We start from the raw sequence: 23,207 nt of genomic DNA on the forward strand, positions 1-23,207 counted from the left end.
CAATGAATCGATACTATGTGTCATGTCGTAGTTGCATCGATGGTGTAATCTATGAAACCCCTTTCATAATTACCACCATACTCTGATCAGAGATTTCAAACTACATATACATGAAAAACACATAGGATATCCATACCCGTAGGTAAGCGGTGAATCCCCGACTACAATGCATCGACTCCTATATGTTTCGACAGAACACCCAACCTTGCCACCTGATGACCCCATGAGAGTCGGTAAACAAGTCAAAGTGTAATTCTAGCACATAGAGTCTCAATGTTGTCCCGGGTCATAAGGACTAATGGTGTACAACCATAAACTAGGACTTTTCCACTCGATAAGTGAGAACCACTTGGAAAGTCCTTTAATAGAGGGTTGTTCAGTGCACTCTACCAGGAGCACCTATCTGCATGCTCGGACATCACAATGTCCCCTACCAATGAAACATGGTACTCACATCGCAGATACTAGTCTCAAGCTCGAGCGGCCTATATCCTTCTTGGCGGCGGCTGAATCGACTAGGAACCGTTTAGAATATACAGTATTCCAAATATGAGTTTCATGATACTCATCATATGAGCATCCCATATTCTTTCTACTATTTGTATATTCAAGGGCTTTATCTATGCAACTAGCATGGGTATACAGATAAAGATGTGCCAAAACAATAATTTCAAATATTATTAAAATAAAGACTGTTTATACATAGAGTTTCATTGTGAACACTCGGCCAACACTTGGCTCGACGTGCACCTACTCTAACTTCACCGTAACCGCAACGGAAGCACAAAAATTTTGATTTTAGCATAAAATTTTCGGCCACCAACATTCTTGTGTAGCAAATACAATAAACATAAAATGACATTCATAGTGTGTTAAGAAATGTACCTATCAATCACAAGGATTGATGTATGGCTCCAACTAAGGTGTAAACACCTTAGCTCTTCAAAGGATGACTAATCTACAAGCTTCCAACCTTCAAAATTAGGCCCACCACTTGCTAGGTAAATCCCTTCTTGTTTTGCACTAGAAAAACAAGAAGATTTTTCAATGAGAAGAATATTTCTTCCTCAACACTTGAAGAAGAAAAATGAGAGAAAAACTTGGAGAGAAGTGTGTGTAATTTTCGGCCAAGGTGTGTGTAATGGGGGGAAGGGAGACTTGTCTTGGACATGCAAAAAGTTGAAAGCAAAAGTTGCATGCCATGCCTTGAAAACACAAAAAGTAGTCTCCCAACCTTTCACCTCCCATGCATGTATATTATATGGTTTTTAATCAAATTAAAAACCATGGACTAAATTTAATTATCTCAAACATATTTGAGACTAATTAAACATTACTTGAATTTACCCAAGTCCCACTAGTTAAATAATTATTTTAATTGAGCTCTACAAGACTCAATATGATTTAATTAATTCAACACTTGAATTAATTTAATTATTTGGACTCTACTAGGTCCACTAGTGTTTAATTAATTCAACACTTGAATTAATTTAATTTAGTCCATAATAATGTTTATGAAAATCACAATTTTCAAATACATTATTCACTTGGCCAAATTTTAATTTAGGAACACTTCCATAAATTAAAATTTACATTTCTCTCATAGAAGTCATACTTCTATTTTTCCTTACGCCTATAAACTCATTTATAAGCCGTTCAACACATTGAACTATTTTCTCCTTTATAGAAGTCATACTTCTAATTTTCCTTACGCTTATAAACTCCTTTATAAGCCGTTCAACACATTGAACTATTTTACTTCTCAACGGGATCTAGAAAGCTAGTACTTGTGTGGCCCTCAATGGTTCATTGATACAACTAGCCGTGGGTTCACATCTCCATGTGATTCGGACTAAACATGTCCTTATATGAGCATACCCCAATTGCTCCATTCTTATTTATCAACTCCTTGATAATAAGAACGTCAGAACTCAAGTCTGATAGTACCCAACCAATCATGTTAAACGCCTAGCAGCATCGCTTACATGATTCCCTAGGTATCAAATGATAGTGCCTGCAAGAACCATTCAATTATGGTTAGCGTACAGTACGGTCCCTTCAACTCATATATCCCGACCGATTCGACAACCATTGGTTTATCGAGAGTTGTCAATGAATCGATACTATGTGTCATGTCGTAGTTGCATCGATGGTGTAATCTATGAAACCCCTTTCATAATTACCACCATACTCTGATCAGAGATTTCAAACTACATATACATGAAAAACACATAGGATATCCATACCCGTAGGTAAGCGGTGAATCCCCGACTACAATGCATCGACTCCTATATGTTTCGACAGAACACCCAACCTTGCCACCTGATGACCCCATGAGAGTCGGTAAACAAGTCAAAGTGTAATTCTAGCACATAGAGTCTCAATGTTGTCCCGGGTCATAAGGACTAATGGTGTACAACCATAAACTAGGACTTTTCCACTCGATAAGTGAGAACCACTTGGAAAGTCCTTTAATGGAGGGTTGTTCAGTGCACTCTACCAGGAGCACCTATCTGCATGCTCGGACATCACAATGTCCCCTACCAATGAAACATGGTACTCACATCGCAGATACTAGTCTCAAGCTCGAGCGGCCTATATCCTTCTTGGCGGCGGCTGAATCGACTAGGAACCGTTTAGAATATACAGTATTCCAAATATGAGTTTCATGATACTCATCATATGAGCATCCCATATTCTTTCTACTATTTGTATATTCAAGGGCTTTATCTATGCAACTAGCATGGGTATACAGATAAAGATGTGCCAAAACAATAATTTCAAATATTATTAAAATAAAGACTGTTTATACATAGAGTTTCATTGTGAACACTCGGCCAACACTTGGCTCGACGTGCACCTACTCTAACAAGACCAACTGTCTCGGCACTTGGCTATTTCACATGTTCGTGCATATGCGCGCCCCGTCTCCCGCATAGGCGCGAGGTCTTCTGCCTCCACGCTTGACTTCTTGCCCATATGCGCGCCTCTCCTCCGCGCATATGCGCCACAAGTTCTATCCTCCACATGCTTTTCCACTCAATCTCACTAATTGCACTTTAGCCCCTTTCATCTTCATTATTTGCAATTCTGTCAATTAATTATTGTCTGATTACAGTGATATAATCTTAGGCCTTACACCAAAGCCCCATGGTCGAGCCATCTTTCCCTGCACAAGCTGCTGTACCTGCGCAACTCCTTGATGCTTCTCGGGTTGGAGTCAAGCTAGGACTCCTCCCCAGCCTCTTGTCTCGAGCTAGGACTCCTTCCCTAACCCCTCACGGACCCTAGCTAGCCCTGGTCCCAGCCGAGACCAAGCCAAGCCAAGCCACAAATCCTTACAACCCGAGCCCATGATCACAAATGATCAATTTGGTTTCCAGCTTTAACGTGTCACGTGTGCAGCATGTTTTGTGTGACTTAGGACTCTTTAAAAGATGTAGAAACCACCCTTAAACCTTTTCTAATCATGGCAGCCCCTTAGTATCATGTTAAACATAATTTTGGATCAAAACACATGTTTTAAAAACCACCCTTGATGCGTAACGAAAATATAACAAAGTGCCCCTTGTTTTCCTGCAAAACATGTTTAAACAAATACTATGGTGTAATAGATGATTTAAAAAAAAGAGTATGACCTGCTTTTGCGTATTTAACAAACGAATAAACGTTGACGGATCGAAGAACGACGACGAACGACCTTGGCTTGAATATCCTAAAAATTTTCAAAACTTCCTCCTTGATGATGCTTGTGTGTGTGTGTCGTGTATTTGCAGGAGAGGAGTTTGAAGATTTTAGGGGAGTGGGCCGTGTGATATGAGGTGTGGGGAAGGATTTTTGTACTTTAAATACTAACCAAACACTAATTTCTAGCTTAGGCTCATTAAGAAGGTTAATTAGGCCCATTAAGCCCATTAGTGCATATAAAAATTATTTTTGTTTAATAAAGTTTGTGAATTTATTAGCCGGGTTGCCAACACGTTCGTATTTGTTGAAAATCCAACACCGATAAAAATTACGTCTCGGCGTATAAAATCACCTCAAAACTCCTTATTTTCAAAAATAAGGAAAAGCATCAATCATATTTTAAATAATTAAAAACAATTATTTAATAAAAACATTTTCATTTTTCAGCCCTCGGTCTCCGCTCCTTGATCGCAACTCGAATAACCTTTAAAAATACATTTTAATGCAACCAAGTAGAAAAGTATATTCTTAACATGTCAACATGCACAACCTAATTAATTTATGCAATTAAAATAATTAATTAAAATTCACAAAGAATTTAATAACTTTTATGCATGTGGTTCGCGTGGACATTTAAATTTTTGGAGCGTTATATAAAGATTCCCCGACAAGAGATAGTGGGCATGTGACTAACCCACTAAATGAACAAGAAAACTTGGATCCAATTACAACTATAAATAAAGAGTAAATGGGAACAAGAAAATCATACAAGATTTAAACCAAAATTTAGAAACAGAGAAAATGTATGCTACATATCTTAAAGTTTCTAAAAGACAGATTAAATCATTGAGAAAGCAGCTGATGAATTTCAAAGATTTCTGCAAACGGTTAAAAGAAGCCGAGAATGAAATCTCAACTGATATAATATAGACACATATCTACTGGATATGCTAGGAGATAAGATCAGAAGAAAGAGCCATTTCAATATTAATGATCTAGAAAGGAGACAAATCAAGAAAAAGTGGAGGGACCATTCAACCACCCACTCAAGAGATAGTGCCAACCACAAGTGGAAGGCATTAAAGAAAAGTTATAACAAGAGTTTGAAGTCCGAAAAACAAATCCGAAAGGGCTTCTATAAATAAGAAGGCAGGAGGAAGACGAAGACATCGAGCAACCTCTTCATTTTCTTTCAACCAAGTTGTAATATTTTCTCTTTCAAGTTTATGTGTGTTTTGAGTTCCTATTAGTACCTAAACAAGTTTCTCCTCCTCTACTGCAGGTTACTATGTAATAATATTTCGTATGTTTAAATAAAAGTATCAAAGCTTTTGCCCCTCTCATGTATTAGTTTCAAATTGAACTACTTTACTATACACCATGAGGTAGGAAACGAAACAGGATTGTGCCAAGTACTATTGAAGGAATCTGCGTCAGGAACCATCTGTTACGACTGCGTGGTTAGGCTGTGAGGAGCAGTCTGTAAAACTCGGTGGATATAACCCGACGGTACTCCGATCAAAGAGATTAACAATTCAATTTATTACACGAAAACATGATGGACCCTTTAAAAATAATAATAATAATAATAAATCGATCATTTGTTAATGATATATAGGCTGGAAACCTTACTTAGCTGCATGTCTTGAGAATATATACCTTCGAGAACAGGCTTAATAAGTATAACAATGCCACGTACCACAATATAAAGATTAAGGTATCATTCGGATTTTTAGAAAATGGGGTAGTTAAAACTAAGATTTGAATTAAGGAGTAGTAAAATTAAAGTTTAAAGAGGAGATGGGTATTTTTAAATAAGTTGCCCTTATTTTAACTTGGGGCTCCATTTTTTTTTTTTTTTAATTTTATCGCATATCTTCATGTATACAAACACTTGCTGTTTGGTACAGATCAGTTTTTCTGTTTGGTATATTACATAAAACAAATTGATATGTAATACAAGTGATAAAAATTATTGATAAAAATAGATTAATTTCTGTAAATTTAATAATTATACAGTGTTTATCATTTAAATTAAGTATAGAACCAAGTCAGAAACAATGTCAAATGTCATAAGATTAGATTTTGTTCCCAAATTTATTTAAGATTAGGTGCACATATCCTCTTTCACGATCCTTAATTTATCTAATATTTTTTAACGATCCTTGAAAAAAAAAATAATTGCAAATTTCTAGTGAGTCAAACCGTTAAATTAAGATTTCAAACTCGAGGGGGAGTCACAGCTAAACACGAAACAAGAGTCAAATTTATGGTTATTCAACAGGCATTATACGTGCATAAAAATAGACACCAGAAATAAAATTTAGCATTGCGTGAACTTGTTTCTAGCTCGACATCATATGGTCGATCGATTGAAGAGCTTGATTGGCAAAGAAACGGACATCAACATCAGGGTCCTCGGCAAGATCTACCAAGCAAGGGCGTATGGTTTTCTCCACCACCTTGGAAAGTTGGATTATGTTTCAAAAACATGAAAGAGAGATGAACAAAGAGAAAACGGGGGGAAAACGAGAGAATATCACGAGATGTAAATGCATGAGTGAACTTACCGATTGATCGACGATGGGGATCATGGATTGCAAAATTTTAGCCACGTTAAATTTTATGTTGGGTACTCTGCAAAATACAAATAACTCACAGTCGATTATACGTAGAAACTATTGATTACACAACCATATTCATATACAATTTTGGAAACTGTGGTGGGGTTTACTTGTCTTTTGATGCGGTAACAATGACAGGCAACACTTTGGAACATGTTATATCGGAACCCGTAACAGGTGCAAGCAATGAAACGGCACGAAGAATGGTCATTCGATACAGGTAGTGTGGGTTGTTTATCATGTCCAACACCTGCATGGAAACGACAAGACCATGAACATGCTCATTTTATATTTTATTTAACAGTGGCCGAAATGGCAACAAAATTATAATTTTATTGCAGAAATCTGTAATAGAATAAAATAAGTAATGTAATGATCCGAATCCTTATTTTAAATCAAATACTAATTAATAGATGATTAAAGAGTATCTAATTAATCATTATTAAGAAACTGATAATTCGCGATCAACCTGTTGAGATCCATCGAATTTAAAATAGATTACCAAACTTATTTCAAATTTCATTATCCCAAAAAATACAACTAGACGAATGAGATTATAACGCGTGGCAGATAAGATTAATTCCGGGATCTTACTTAATAGTGATTTCATTATGTTGGTATTGTCTAGGTTCGGACGAGTAAACTTTATGTCATATTGTTTTAGTTAGTTACGTGATGTATTGACGGAGATTATCAAGCGTGATATGCACACTTATATGCTGCATATTTATCTGTTGCATGATATATATGTTTTACAGTTTTAGCATATTATGCATGACATCACGTTGAGCCTAATATCTTTTGAGATATACCTTGTTTGTTGGGGCTGCTCAGACTATTTTGTATTGTGGACGATTGGGTATCGAGAGCTACAGTGTCCGACAAGACCCACGAACTCTGATGACCCTGGACATTGTAGGTCCAGGTCTTGATCATGAGTGTGGGAGCCAAAACATGCCTAGGGCAAATCAGAGATTACACACTCAAGCACCTCTAGATTAAGCATGAGATTCAAGACTTAATCTTTGATACCTGAGTATATTGCATTTCACATGCATCATATCAGTTTGTATACTCGTACATCCTCGTATTGGGCGATTGTCGCTCACGTCCTTGTTTTCATCTTGGGCACCCCATTCCACGGTAAAGGTCTTAGTTTGGACGGTTCGGACGGCCAGAGCTGTGGGTAGAGCAGTTGGGTTTTCGGTGGTGATCCAGATGAGATTTTTTTGGTTTCCGGTATTCTCGTCAGAATTATGTTTTCGATATAGTAGTATTAACTTTTAAGAGTAACGTTATTTTTCTTTTTTCGTTTGGGTTGTAAGATGATTAAGTTATTTGGTTTCTCCTGTTTAATTATTGTCATCAAGTTCAAATTTTTTTTTAAGGAAAAAAGTTCCATTAAAACAATGTAAATAATGTATGTGCAAGTAACAAATACGCTGGACATCTCCAGGAGATAAGTTGATAGCTAAAAAGGAAACATCATAAACACACTCGTATTAATCTAGCAGATTAAAAGTAAAGCAACTATAGTAGCAAGACACATGATATATGTCAATGAAGTGCACATCTTGTTGTCCGAGCTGTTGCTATTACGATGAGAGTCCAATCCATGTAAGTCCACCAAACATAGCAACCATAGAGGTTAACCCATGTTGCATTATCCACAGTTCACAAACACGTATTCATAGGGCTGCATTCGAGTTGTTGCATCGTAATGTAAGAATTTGGATGTTATGGATGATGACTTCAGTGCACAGTTGCTCATTCTCAAAAAGTGCTATGTTCCTTGCATTCCATATTGAGTCAGGCTGCCATCGTCGTACATCTCATTTTCATGAGATTAGAATTGCCCCTGTAAGGTCCTCTGAAAGCTCTTAGGATCGTGTTGCAAGAACCCATTAGTTTCGTCATTCCGAGCCACTACCGAATCATCTTCCAAATGTAGCAAGATATTTCACAAGAGAAGAAAGATGATGAGAAGATTCTTCATGTTTTTTGCATAGAACACAAGTCTTATCGGTGATGTAGCATTGTCGGTCTCAGGTCATCAACTTACCATGCGCAAACAGCCATAAGCAGAACCGGTGTTTTGGCAAGATACATGATTTCCATTGGATCGGCTTCCACGGCCAATTACCATCTAAACGAGCAAAGAAAGAATATGCAAGAGATAGACCACCTGCTGTGGTGAACTAGTTTTCCAAGCAAACTACTGCCGATTCAGTAGATCCCCGTCGTGTTATTATTTCATCCCGGATGATTAGTAACTATTTAACCAAAGGGGAATCATCTTTCCGCCATTCCCAATTCCAAATAACTCCAAAATGAATATAATGATGCTTAATCCACTTCACCCACAAGCAATCTGCGTTGGCATGTATTTTCTATAGTGTTTTCGCAATTAGCGTTTTGTTCCAAGCTCGCAAGTCCTTGAAGCCAAGACCCCCAACTTCCTTTGGTCTACACAGCATCATCCAAGATATGGGTGGGTGTTTTGTCGGCCAAACAAATTTACGACAAAGCATATATCCCATCAATAATATTGGATGGAACTGGAAGAATCGAAAGCCAATAGCATTCCATCCCTTGAAGGACCGATCTAATAAGCTCAATTTTACCTACATAAGAGAGTGATTGTCTTGGCCAAGAATTGATTTTAGCAGCAATCGCATCAACAAGTACACTGAAGTGTGCTGTCTTGAGCTTCGTGGGAGAAATCGGGATACCCAAATATCGAAAAGGCATGTTACCTTGTTGGAACCCGCAAATAGTCAGAATATATCTTCTTGTATTATCATTAATCCCAGCCATATAAATGTTCGACTTCATTAGATTAACTTTCAGTCCCGCCATAGCACCAAAGTTATTCAAACAATTCATAATCATCAAAACACTATGGGTCTCTCCTTTGGAGAGCAGCAGCAAGTCATCAGCATATGCTAAATGAGTGATGTGCAAGTTATGGCAGTTCGGATGAAACCCAAATCGAGGGGAGCGGGACATACTTTTAAGTGAACGAGACAGAACTTTAAGGCACAAGGTGAATAAAAAAGGTGATAGAGGGTCACCTTGTCGAAATCCCCCTTTGGCCATAAATAAAACCATTGTAAAAGCCATTCATCGATAAAGAATAAGATGATGTTCAGACGCACTCCATAATCCAACCCACAAACTTCCCCGGGAGATTCAGTGCCATCAATGTTTCCCTCAAAAAGTCCAAGTTGACTGCATCGTAAGCTTTTTGCAAGTCCACTTTTAATGCATTTAGCTGGGGATCGTTTGCGAGCATATTTCCTCAGGAGTTCTTGGGCAAGATGTACATTATCAGTAATGCAACGGCCCTGCAGAAAGGCTGCCTGAGCACTATCCACGACAGTTCCAATTACTTTTCTCAGCCTGTAAACCAACACCTTCGAAATAATTTTGTAAACAACAGTACAACAAGAGATAGGGCGATAGTCATGTACCGAATTTGCCATTGTTGTTTTGGGCACAAGCGCTGATATAGAGTGGTTCCATTGTTTCAATAATCGGCCACTCGAGAAGAACTCTTTAACAGCTGCAAACACATCATTAGATATAATATTCCAAGATGATTTAAAGAAGAAAGATCCACACCCATCCGATCCAGGAGCTTTATCATTGCCTATATCAAAAAGTGCATCTTTCACCTCATCCAAAGCGACCATGGCAGTAAGGTCCTAAGTCTCCAAAGTAAAGAAACAACGGCCCTCTGTAATGAGACTCCTATCAAGTGGTATCATGTTCTCTTTGCTCCCCAATAGATTACAGTAGAACATTATGAATTCATTCACAATCTCTTCCTGGTTAATCGTAACTCCACAATCCGATTTCTTGATAGCAACAATAACATTTCTTTTGTTATTCCTTTTGATGAGATCATGGAAGAATTTAGTGCATCTGTCACCTTGTTTCAAGTAACTAGCCAAGAATAATCTCTCCGCTTCCAGAAGACATTCTGCCCCTTACCTCACAACATGGTAGTTATCACACATAATCCCATCTTGTAAAATATTGTTCTGTAAGTCTACAAGATTCTTACGTGCAACCTCTGCCCTGTAAGATATGTTGCCAAACTGAGTGCGGTTGAGAGATTACGGAGCATTCTTGAGACCATTCAATTGTTGTTTTAATAGGGACCGTGACGTGCCTTTATATCGGATATCACACCTATTAGTAATCAACTCCAAGTAATTATCACTCAAAGCCCACATATTGAAGAATTTAAAAGGCTTCGCTTTGTCTCTTGTTGTTTCCAGCAAAGTAACTATGCTGAACGCATGATCCGAGATGCACCCAGGAGCTATAAACTCCGCCATACCATTCAGATTCAAATGCATCCAACGAGGATTAACCATAACTCTGTCCAGTTGATTAAAAACTTCGGGGCTCATCCAAATGAAAAAGCAAACCAAAGATCGGAGATCCACCAAATCCAAGTGACCCACACAATCCACAAAATCCTTAACATCATAGTTCCTAACCGCTAAGCCTCTTTGTTTCTCATTTGGAGAAAGCAATGAATTGAAGTCTCCCAGCAAGATCCAAGGCTTATTAATAGACTCCCCGAAGCTCTTAAGATTAGACCATAGTGGGAAAAAAGAACGAAGCACAGAATTCAGTACTACTTCTAAGACACAACAACCGCATATGATTGTATTGTTCTCCCATATCTAATACAATAATATCAACAGTTAAACGGTTCCATAAGACGAGGATACGACCCTTACTGCTGTATGAAAAATTATGGATGGAATACATATCCGTGAATCGAGTCCTCTTCAAGTTTCCCATTGCTTTTTCATCGAATTTGGATTCCAACATGCCAAAAACATCAATCTTATGTGTACCCACAAGAGCCCGAACAATCTTCTGTTTTAGGGGCTCGTGAAGGCCCCTAATATTCCAACAAGCAAGTTTCATTGAGAAATAGAGGCAATTTTGGGTTGCCGCCCCTTCTCTTGGTTCCCAAAGAACCTGTCGTTCGTATTCTGGTTGTTGACATTTATGTATTCCGTGTCACAAGAGCTAGTATCCTCCATTTTATAAAAGAATTTGCCCATATTCTTATTATAACCTTGTTTTTCCACATCCTCCTTTATCTTTTTGTTGTTCTTCTGTTTGTTCTTCTTGTTTTTGACCACCTAAAACCCTTCCTCCCCATCTCCCTTATGTGTCTGTGAATTATCAGTGATCGGTTGTTCACTATCCAGCACCTTCTTCCCTTTGTAAACTGTAATATGTGGTTCCAAGTTGCTGTCAAGTGTGCTATTTTCATTCATATCTTGGGCTGCTGTTGAAGTGGCAGGTGGTGTATTGACTGATATATCAACAGGATTCTCAACATTGGCATTCTCCCCTGGAACAGGGTGCAATTTACTTTGTCCTTTGGATTTACTTCTAGTATTTCTATGTCTCATATTGACACTCTTCGATCTTCCACGCCTCCGGTAGTTGGTGTTCTTAGGGATACTCATATCTGCATTATCATGATTCTTCCGGATACAAGACTCTATACCATGTCCCGCTCTTTTGCAGTGGTCACAGAACTTGACCTCTTGCTCATACACCACTTTGACTTCAACCATTCCAATAGGCGATCTAACCTGTATTTCAGTAGTTTGGGGCTTTGCTACATCAATTTCTACCAGCACACGAGCATATTTTGTACGTTTCCGGTCATGTGTTAGCATATCCATATGGATCGGATTACCAACTTTGGATGCAATCTTACTAAGTATGTTGTGATTCCAGAAGTCAGGAGGTAGGCCATTGATTCGGGTCCAAGATGGGAGGAAATTCATGTCTTCTTCTCTGAACCGGAAGCAAAGGGGCATCTCCTTCAAAAATAGGTGGTATCCATAGACCATCTAGCTTCCCCCATTCAAAACACGGTTCTTGGCCTCAACATCCGGAAAAGTAAATGTTATCCATCCACTTTCATGAGTTTGAAAGTGAATGTTTTGTCCCCGGCGCTTAACCAAATCAAAAAAAGAGGTTGTTGGTGGTCTCCCACTAGTCACATAACCAAGTTGGCAAATTCCATAAGTACGTTCAACGGTGTCAATATCCTCAAAACCAAATTCCAACAAGTCAGAACTTGTATCCACAAACTCTAATTTATGATTAGCATTATCCATTTTGTTATTCTTAAACAGATTAACAAATGGAACCCGATTGCTCTTGTTAATCTTCAAGGGTAGCCCATTGTTATCAACGCTTGTATGGGACATGGTCATTATGACGACGATGAGGCTGGCAGAGAACATTGTCGTAGAGATCGTGACGAAAGGGACCATGATGAAAGAAGACATAGTGATCACGTAAATATTATGGATTTCATGAAGATTGGACCTCCACCGTTGATAGGAGATGAAAATGTTGATTTTGCTGAAGCTTGGGTCGATATCATGGAGCGGTGTTTCTGAGTGCAGCACTATGACGATGATGAGAAGATGGAAGTAGCCGATTTCATGATCCAAGGAAAAGCTCGGAAATGGTGGAAAACTATTTCTACCATTCTTGTTCAGCAGCATGGGCGGATTTGTTGGGAACATTTCCGTCGGACCTTCATCAATCATCACTTTCCGCCATCTCCTTCGCCTGGCGAAGGAGATGGAACTGTTGATCTTTAAGCCTGGAGATTCGAGAATTGAGGATTACCAAAAGCATTTTATGGAACCAGGAAATTTTTGACCGGGTTTCTGTCTATGACGATCCGACTTCATACGAAGAATTAGTGATTTGTTGTCATCAAGCCGAGATCAGTATCGCTAAGAGGAAGGCTATGCAAGCTAGCAAAGGTTCTAACTCGTTGGGACAGAGGGTTCAATCTTTCAAGAAGTTTGTATCTTCTTCTCCAAGTTCTGGACGGTTGCACAGTTTTGGTAAAAAAAGTTGCAATGTGGCCACTGCGGAGGCAATCACCAAACGGATAAATGTTGAAGAGTGACAGGCGCATGTTTCAATTGTGGTGGTTTTGGTCACATGAAGAGAGATTGCCCTAGCCCTAACTTGGAGGATCAGAGTGGAGGCGGAGGTTCTATGGTAGGATTTTACAGTGGACAACAGTCTGAGACCACTATGCAGTAGGAAAACCGAGAGATATGGCAAGGATATCAACAACGCCCAGGAGTCCAGGGGCAAGTGTTTGCGCTAAACCAAGAGCAAGCTGAGGAGCAAAATGAAAGTGTTATTGCAAGTAATTTTCTTTTATGCGGTATCCCTGTATATGTCGAAGAGTTACAGGTGCATGTTTCAATTGTGGTGGTTTTGGTCACATAAAGAGTGATTGTAATGACTTGAATCCTTATTTTGAATGAAGTACAAATTAATAGATAATTAAAGAGTTGTTAATTAAGTATTATTGAGGAATTGATAAATCGAGATCGAGCTGTTGGGATCCACCGAATTTAAAATGGATAATTCGATCTACTTCAGATTACATTATCCTGAGAAATCCAACTAGACGAATGAGATTCTGACACATGGCAGATAAGATTGATTCGGATTTTCTGAAATAGTCCGGATGCAGCCTATAAATGGAAGCTGAATTATTTTGTTTCCTACACCGTATCGTTCAGAGAGAGTTCTAGCAATATACCTTAGTTTTCTAGCCAGTTTCTAGGGCATTTTGGTGTCGGGAAGTTTCGGAGCTAGTGTCGACTCGAGGGGGGTCGGTGAACTGAGATCGAGATATCCTCAGCGGGCTGACGACGGACGCAGGTATAATCCTAAAGACTTTAGGAAGAACTATGTAGCATGTTTGATCATTCATGATCTAATTTGATATTGATTTCATATTGTGGTATTGTATAGGTTCAGAGCTTTCTGTCAGATTGTTTTAGTGAGGTACGTGATGTACTGACTAAGATATCCAAACGTAGTATACACACTTGTATGCTGCACAATTATCTGTTGCATGATACATGTTTTACTGCTTTGGCATATTATGCATGACATATCATGTTGAGCATGATATCTTTCGAGATATACCTCGTTTGTTGGGGCCGCTCAGCCTTATTCTGTATTGTGGACGATGGGGCATCGAAAGCTACAGTGTCCGACGGGACCCGCGAGCTCTGAGGACCTGAACATTGTAGGTCCACGTCTTGATGATGAGTGTCAGATCCAAAAAATGCCTAGGGCTGATCAGAGACTACAAACTCAGGCGCCTCTAGACTGAGCATTAGATTCTTGAATTGATCCTTGATATCCAAGCATATTGCATTTCGCATGCATCATATCAGTTTGTATACTCGTACATTCTTGTATTGGGCGATTGTCGCTCACGTCCTTGTTTTAATCTTGGGCACCCCATTCCACAGGACAGGTCTTAGGTAGGACGGTTCGAACGACCAATGCAGTGGCTAGAGCAGTTGGGTTTTCGGTGGTGATCCAGTGGAGGTTTTACGTGGTTCATCGTTTTCTCGTTCAGAGTTATGTTTTCAATATGGTTGTATAAATGTTTAAAACTGCTGTTATTTGTTCTGTTTTTGTTTGGGTTGTAAGATGATTAAGTTACTGGGTTTCCGTTGTTTAATTGTTATTAAAATTTAATGTTTCATGCTTATTAGTCTGTTTAGTAGTGACTCGGGTAAGGGCGCTACATTTGGTGGTATAAGAGCATGCAAAGATTTTTGGGACATTAGTAATTCTGTTTTGTGGATTTAGAGGTTGATTTTGGTTTTCCTCTCAGATGTCATGAGATGGAAACAGTCACGGAAGTGTGGGACATGGCCGTTATGGCGACGATGAGGCTGGCCGAAAACATCATCGTAGAGATCGTGACGGAAGACGTCACCGAGATCATGATGAAAGGAGACGTAGGAACCGTGTCAACATTATGGATTTCATTAAAATTGGACCTTCACCGTTGACCGGAGATAAGAATGTTGATGTTGCTGAAGCTTGGGTCGATATCATGGAGCAGTGTTTTCGAGTGCTGCACTATGACGAGGATGAGAAGATGGAGGTAGCCGATTTCATGATCCAAGGAAAAGCTCGGAAATGGTGGAAACCTGCTTCTGTCATTCTAGTTCAGCAGCATGGGCGGATTCGTTGGGAACAATTCCGTCAGGCCTTCATCAATTATCACTTTCCGCCAGCTCTTCGTCAGGCGGAGGAGATGGAACTGTATACCATTAAGCAAGGAGATTCGAGCATTGAGGATTACCAAAAGCATTTTACGGATCTGTTGTCGTACGCTCCTCACATCAGTAAGAATTCTGAAGCAAAATATTCTAACTTTTTGAATGGTTTGAACAAGAGATTTTTGATCGGGTTTTTGTCTGTGACGATCCTACTTCGTACGAAGGATTACTGAATCATTGTCGTCAAGCAGAGATCAGTATTGCTAGGAGGAAGGCTATGCAAGCTAGCAAAAGTTCTACTTCTTTGGGACCTAGGGGTCAGTCTTTCAAGAAGTCTGCATCTTCTTCTTCTTCCGGTTCTGGAAGGGTGTACAGCTTTGGTAGGAAAAAGCAGCAATGTGACCACTGCGAAGGCAATTACCAGACGGAGAATTGTTGAAAACTAACAAGTGCTTGTTTCAATTGTGGTGGTTTTGGTCACATGAAGAGCGATTGTCCTAGTTTGGAGAATCGGACTGGAGGCGGAGGTTCTATGGCAGGGTCTTACCGTGAAAAACAGTATGAGGTCACTGTGCAACAAAAAGGTTTTCCTGCTCAAGGTTCTCGTCGTAGTGAAATATCACAAGGATCTCAGCAACGCCCACGAGTTCAAGGGCAAGTGTTTGCCCTAAACAAAGAACAAGCTGAGGAGCAAAACCAAAGAGTCATTGTAGTTAATTTTCTTTTATGTGGTATTCCTGCATATGTATTAATTGACACTGGGGCATCACATTCATTCATAGCATCAATGTTTGTTAAGAAACATAAACTACCCTACGTGTCATTAAATGTTTTAATGTAGGTGTCTACACCGATGGGACAAAAGGTTTTAGCTAAGCGACTTGTAGTAGACTGTTTGTTAGAGTTTGAGGGAAAATACTTGTCTGCCAATTTGATGATATTGGCTATGGAAGGTTTTGATTGTATTATGAGAATCGAACTATTGAATAAGTATAGAGCGATGGTAGATTGTTATCAACGTTTCGTTCAGTTTCGTCCAGAAGGAGACGAGAATTGGTTTTACTTCGGTGAGGGAGCTCGACCTCCAATGTCTGTAGTGTCTGTTGTAAAGGCACAACGGGCTTTAGCGAAAGGAGAAGAAGGATACCTCATTTATGTTGTTGACGTATCGAAAGATGTAATCGACGTGAAGAACATTCAAGTTTTTGATGAATTTCCTGATGTTTTCCCCGATGAAATTCCTGGATTTCCTCCGGAGAGGGAAGTGGACGCAAAGATAGAGTTGGTACCAGGAACCGCACATATCTCCAGAGCGCATTATAGATTGACATCAACAGGGATGAAAGAGTTGAAACAACAGTTACAAGATCTTCTTAACAAGGGGTACATAGACCCAATGTGTCTCCATGGAGAGCACCACTGTTGTTAGTTAAAAAGAAGGATGGGTCTATGCGACTTTGCATAGATTATCAACAGTTGAACTGAGTAACAATCAAGAATAAATATCCATCACCACGGATCGATGTTTTGTTTGATCAACTGCAAGGGACTTCAATGTACTCGAAGATTGATTTACGGTCTAGGTATCATAAACTTCGAGTTCATCAACGTGATATCCCTAAGACTGCATTTCGAACAAGGTATGGGCATTACGAGTTTCTAGTGATGCCGTTTGGTTTTACGAATGCTCCAGCAGTATTTATTGATTTGATGAATCGAGTATTCCAGGAGTATCTTGACAAGTCTGTCATTGTCTTCATTGATGACATACTGGTATACTCTCGTAACCTTGAAGAGCATGCACAACATTTAAGGATTGTGTTACTAACTTTAAGGAATCACCAACTGTATGCTAAGTTGAACAAGTGCGAGTTTTGGCTCGACAGAGTTGTCTTCTTGGGACATGTTATATCCAAATATGGGATATCAGTGGATCCTAGCAAAATCGAAGCAGTGTTGAGTTGGGCACGACCGGAATCAGCTCAAGAGATAAGAAGTTTTCTAGGTTTGGCATGATATTACAGGAGATTCATCTCAGGATTTTCTCAGATTGCCAAACCATTAACACATCTGACGTGTAAGAATGTGAAGTTCGAATGGACACATGATTGTGAAAATAGTTTCAATGAACTGCGTCAACGTTTGACCACTGCACCAGTTTTAGCTGTCATCTGGATCAGGAGGGTACATTGTGCACATTGATGCATCACTTCAAGGACTTGGAGTGTTTTAACCCAGAATGGTCATGTGATTGCATATGCATCCAGACCGTCGAAGAAGCATTCAGAGAATTATACAGTTCATGATCTGGAATTGGAAGCGACTGTGTTTGCTTTGAAAATATGGCGAAATTATCTCTACATAGAGAGATTTGAGATTTTTAAAAATCACAAGAGTTTGAAATATATCTTCACTCAAGCAGAGTTGAATATGCGCCAAAGAAGATAAATGAATTTGTTAAAGGATTATGATTGTGAAATCAAGTATCATCCAGGATCAGCAAATCTTACAGCAGATGCTTTTAGTCGCAAGGTGAGATTATCTGCACTTCAGACAAGTTTCATATCAAGTGTAATACAAGATTGTTGTTCTCTGGGATTTCAATTTCGTCACAAGGACTGAAACACATTCGAGTAACGAGCATTTTATCTGAACCAAAAGTTGTATGCCAAAATCAGAGAAGCTCAGTTTTCTGACCCGAAAGTCAAAAAGTTAGTAAGTGAAAGCTGAACATCGACGACCAGTAGGATTACTTCATAATCTTCCTATCCCTGAGTGGAAGGGGGAGGCATGTGACGATGGATTTTGTCACTCACTTGCCGTTGTCTTCTAAGAATTGTGATGCCATTTGGGTTGTTGTAGACCGACTGACTAAGTCATCACATTTCATTCCGTATAGTCGGGAATATAGTTTCGATCGCATGGCAAGACTATACCTCCAAGAGATTCCTAAATATCATGGTGTGCCAACAAGTATAGTCAATGACAGAGATCCACGCTTTACCTCAAGGTTCTAGGGAAGTTTTCAAAAAGCGTTGGGAATGACATTGAGATTGAGTACTGCCTATCATCTAGAGACCGATGGTCAGTCTGAAAGGACTATTAAGACACTCGAGGACATGTCGTGTGCTTGTGCTTTCGATTTTGAACCAGCATGGCATGATCATTTGCCGCTTGCGAAGTTTGCATATAACAATAGCTACCACAGCAGCATTAGTATGGTTCCGTTCGAAGCATTATATGGTAGACGTCGTACTCCATTGTTTCGGAACGAAGTAGGAGAACGACAAGTACAAGGACCTGAATTAGTGCAACAAGCGATTGACGTAGTGGAATTGATCAAGAAGAGAATTAAAGCTGCACAAGATCGTCAATTGAGTTACGCGAACACCAAGCGTAAACCTCTACAGTTTCAGTCAGGGGAAAAAGTTTTGCTTAAAGTTTCAGCATTCCGCAGGGTGATGAGATTTGGACTCAAGAGAAAATTAGCCCCAAGATTCATCTGACATTTTGAGATCTTGGAATGTGTTGGAAATTTGGCATATCGATTGGCTTTGCCGCCGTATCTGTCCAGCATTCATAATGTTTTTCATGTATCGTTGCTACGATGGTATGTAGCAGATTAGTCGCACGTTCTTGGTCCTACAGATGTTCAACTTGAAGAGACTTGACTTATGTCGAGCAGCCGATTTTAATCCTGGGTAGGAAAGAGAAAAAGCTCAGAAACAAGACCATTCTACTTGTTCTAGTGCAATGGCAACGCCGAGGTACTACAGAGGCGACTTGGGAGTTGGAGAGTCGTATGCGCTCAGAGTATCCACATTTGTTTTGAGTTGTATATTTGTATCATGAGTTGTATTTTATTCAGTTGTATTGTACTTCAGTCCTGATTTCGAGGACGAAATCTTTGTAAGGAGGGGAGGATGTAATGACCGAATCCTTATTTTGAATGAAGTACAAATTAAGAGATAATTAAAGAGTTGTTAATTTAGTATTATTGAGGAATTGCTAATTCGAGATCGAGCTGTTGGGATCCACCGAATTTAAAATGGATAATCCGATCTACTTCAGATTACATTATACCGAGAAATCCAACTAGACGAATGAGATTCTGACACGTGGCAGATAAGATTGATTCGGATTTTCTGAAATAGTCCGGATGCAGCCTATAAATTGAAGCTGAATTCTTTTGTTCCCTACACCGCATCCTTCAGAGAGAGTTCTAGCAATATACCTTAGTTTTCTAGCCATTTTCTATGGCATTTTGGTGTCACGAAGTTTTGGAGCTAGTGTCGACTCGAGGGGGGTCGGTGAACTGAGATCGAGACATCCTCAGCGGGCTGACGACGAACGCAGGTATAATCCTAAAGACTTTAGGAAGAACTATGTAGCATGTTTGATAATTCAGAATCTAATTTGATATTTATTTCATATTGTTGGTATCGTCTAGGTTCAGAGCTTTCTGTCAGATTGTTTTAGTGAGGTACGTGATGTACTGACTAAGATATCCAAGCGTAGTATACACACTTATATGCTGCATAATTATCTGTTGCATGATACATGTTTTACTGCTTTGACATATTATGCATGACATATCATGTTGAGCCTGATTTCTTTTGAGATATACCTCATTTGTTGGGACCGTTCAGCCCTATTCTGTATTGTGGACGATGGGGCATCGAAAGCTACAGTGTCCGACGGGACCTGCGGGCTCTGATTACCTGGACATTGTAGGTCAACGTCTTCATGATGAGTGTGGGAGCCAAAACATGCCTAGGGCAAATCAGAGACTACACACTCAGGCGCCTCTAGACTGAGCATGAGATTCTTGACTTGATCCTTGATATCAGAACATATTGCATTTCGCATGCATCATATCAGTTTGTATACTCGTACATTCTCGTATTGGACGATTGTCGCTCACGTCCTTGTTCTCATCTTGGGCACCCCATTCCACGGGGCAGGTCTTAGGTTGGAAGGTTCGGGCGACCAAGACAATGGCTAGAGCAGTTGGGTTTTCGGTGGTGATCCAGTGGAGGTTTTACGTGGTTTATCGTTTTCTCGTTCAGAGTTTTGTTTTCAATGTGGTTGTATAAATGTTTAAGACTGCTGTTATTTGTTCTGTTTTCGTTTGGGTTGTAAGATGATTAAGTTATTGGGTTTCCGCTGTTTAATTGTTGTTATTAAGATTTAATGTTGCATGCTTATTACTCTGTTTAGTAGTGGCTCGGGTAAGGGCGCTACAGTGATTACCATGTCGAAGAGTTACAGGTGCATGTTTCAATTGTGGTGGTTTTGGTCACATGAAGAGTGATTACCTTAACTTGGAGGCGAAAGTTTTATGGTAGGATCTTATAATGGAAAACAGTTTGAGGCCACTGTGTAGCATAAAGGTTTTCCTGCTCAAGGTCCTGTCGTGCAAGCTGAAGAGCAAAACGAAAGTGTCATTGCAGGTAATTTCCTTTTATGCGGTATCCCTGCATATGTCGAAGAGTTACAAGTGCATGTTTCAAATGTGGTAGTTTTGGTCACATGAAGAGTGATTACTATGTCGAAGAGTTACATGTGCATGTTTCAATTGTGGTGGTTTTGGTCACAAGAAGAGTGATTACCCTAACTTGGAGGCGAAAGTTTTATAGTAGGATCTTATAGTGGAAAACAGTTTGAGGCCACAGTGTAGCAGAAAGGTATTCCTGCTCAAGGTTCTTGTCGTGGAGGGATATCGCAAGGATCTCAGCAATCCAAACCAAGAGCAAGCTGATGAGCAAAACGAAAGAGTCATTGCAGGTAATTTACTTTTATGTGGTATCCCTGCATATGTTGAAGAGAAACAAGTGCATGTTTCAATTGTGGTGGTTTTGGTCACATGAAGAGAGATTGCCCTAACTTGGAGGATCAGAGTGGAGCCGGAGATTCTATGGTAGGATTTTACAATGGAAAATAGTTTGAGGCCAATGTGCAGCAGAAAGGTTTTCCTGCTCAAGGTTTCCGTTGTGGAGGGATATCGCAAGTATCTCAGCAACGTTTGCCCTAAACCAAGAGCAAGCTAAGGAGCAAAACGAATGAGACATTGCAAGTAATTTCCTTTTATATGGTATCACTGCATATGTATTAATTGACATTGGGACATTGCATTCATTTATAGCATCAATGTTTTTTAAGAAGCATAAACTAATGTGTCATTAGATGTTTATGATGTCGGTGTCAACATCTATGGGACAAAAAGTTTTAGCTACGCGACTTATAGTAGACTGTTTGATAGAGTTGGAGAGAAAATACTTGTCGGCCAATTTGATGATATTGGATGTGGAAGATTTCGATTGTATTATGGGAATCGACCTATTGACTAAGTATAGAGCGACCGTAGATTGTTATATGTCTCGCTCAGTTTCGTCCAGAAGGAGACGAGAATTGGTTCTTCTTCGATGCGGGAGCTCGACCTCCAATGCCAGTAGTGTCAGCTTTAGAGGCACAACGGACTTTAGCGAAAGGAAGAGAGAGATATCTCATTTATGTTGTGGATATTTCAACAATGTTGTCTTCTTGAGACATGTTATATCCAAAGATGGGACATCAGTGGATCCAAGCAAGATCGAAGCAGTGTTGAATTGAGCACGACCAGAGTCGGCTCAAAAAAAAAAGTTTTCTAGGTTCGGCAGGTTATTACCATAGATTCGTCTCCGGATTTTCTCATATTGCCAAGCCATTAACACAGCTCAAGTGTAAGAATGTGCAGTTCGAATGGACACATGATTGTGAAAATAGTTTCAACGAACTGCGTCAACGTTTGACAATTGCACAAGTTTTGGCTCTGCAGTCTGAAACAGGAGGGTATGTTGTGTACACTGATGCATCACTTCAAAGATTTGGATGTGTTTTAACCAAGAATGGTCATTTGATTGCTCATGCGTTTAGATAGTTGAAGAAGCATAAAGAGAATTATCTAGTTCATGACTGGAATTATCAGCGATTGTGTTTACTTTAAAGATTTGGCGACATTATCTCTATGGAGAGAGATTTGATATTTTTAAGGATCATAGGAGCTTGAAGTATATTTTCACTCAAGCAGACTTAAATATGTGCCAAAACAGATGGATGGATTTGTTAAAAGATTATGATTGCGAAATCAAATATCATCCAAGATCAGCGAATCTCATAGCTGATGCTTTTAGTCGCAAAGTGAGATTATCTGCACTTCATACAAGTTTCATCTCAAGTGTAATCCAAATTGTTTTTTCTGGTAGTTCACTTCCGTCATAAAAAAGGAATAGAAAACATTTAAGTAACGAGTATTTTATCTGAACCAATGTTGTATGCAAAATTCAGATAAGCTCGGTTTTCTAACCCAAATGTGAAAAAGTTAGCAAGGTTAAATAACGGAGACAACACATCAAGCTTTGCGTTTCAAACAAATTGAACCTTGTGTCTGTCGGGGAGAATCGTAGTTCCAGAATATTCTAATTTAAGAGACGAGATTTTATCTCAAGCCCATAGGCGTAAGTTGAGTATCCACCCTAGAAGCATGAAAATGTATAAAGATTTGAAAACCAAAATGTTTGCAGTATGTAGCTAAGTGTTTGGTTTGTCAGCAAATGAAAGCTGAACATCGTCGACTAAGAGGATTACTTCAGAATCTTCATATCCCTGAATGGAAGTGGGAGCATGTGACGATTGATTTTGTCACCCACTTGCCGCTTTCTTCTAAGAATTAGGATGTCATTTGGGTAATTGTAGACCGACTGACTAAGTCATCACATTTCAGTTCGTATAGTCGGGA

General features: G+C 39.4%; 1 protein-coding gene across 2 annotated transcripts in view; it reads right to left on the minus strand.

Annotated features, from left to right (window-relative positions):
* Nucleotides 1–5,893: 5,893 nt before the first annotated feature.
* LOC140975308 (uncharacterized) overlaps nt 5,894–23,207 on the minus strand; it is a 31,768-nt gene continuing 14,454 nt past the window's right edge. For both annotated transcript variants that reach the window (XM_073438959.1, XM_073438960.1), the window contains exons 11-13: nt 6,422–6,561; nt 6,258–6,324; nt 5,894–6,149 (exon numbers count right to left, since the gene is read on the minus strand). In XM_073438959.1, the coding sequence (XP_073295060.1) occupies nt 6,033–6,149; nt 6,258–6,324; nt 6,422–6,561 (324 nt within the window). In that variant the 3' untranslated portion in view covers nt 5,894–6,032. The remainder of the gene's footprint in view (nt 6,150–6,257; nt 6,325–6,421; nt 6,562–23,207) is intronic.

The sequence above is a fragment of the Primulina huaijiensis genome, chromosome 4 (genome assembly GCF_012295235.1).
Source record: "Primulina huaijiensis isolate GDHJ02 chromosome 4, ASM1229523v2, whole genome shotgun sequence".
Classification (NCBI taxonomy): Eukaryota; Viridiplantae; Streptophyta; class Magnoliopsida; order Lamiales; family Gesneriaceae; genus Primulina; species Primulina huaijiensis.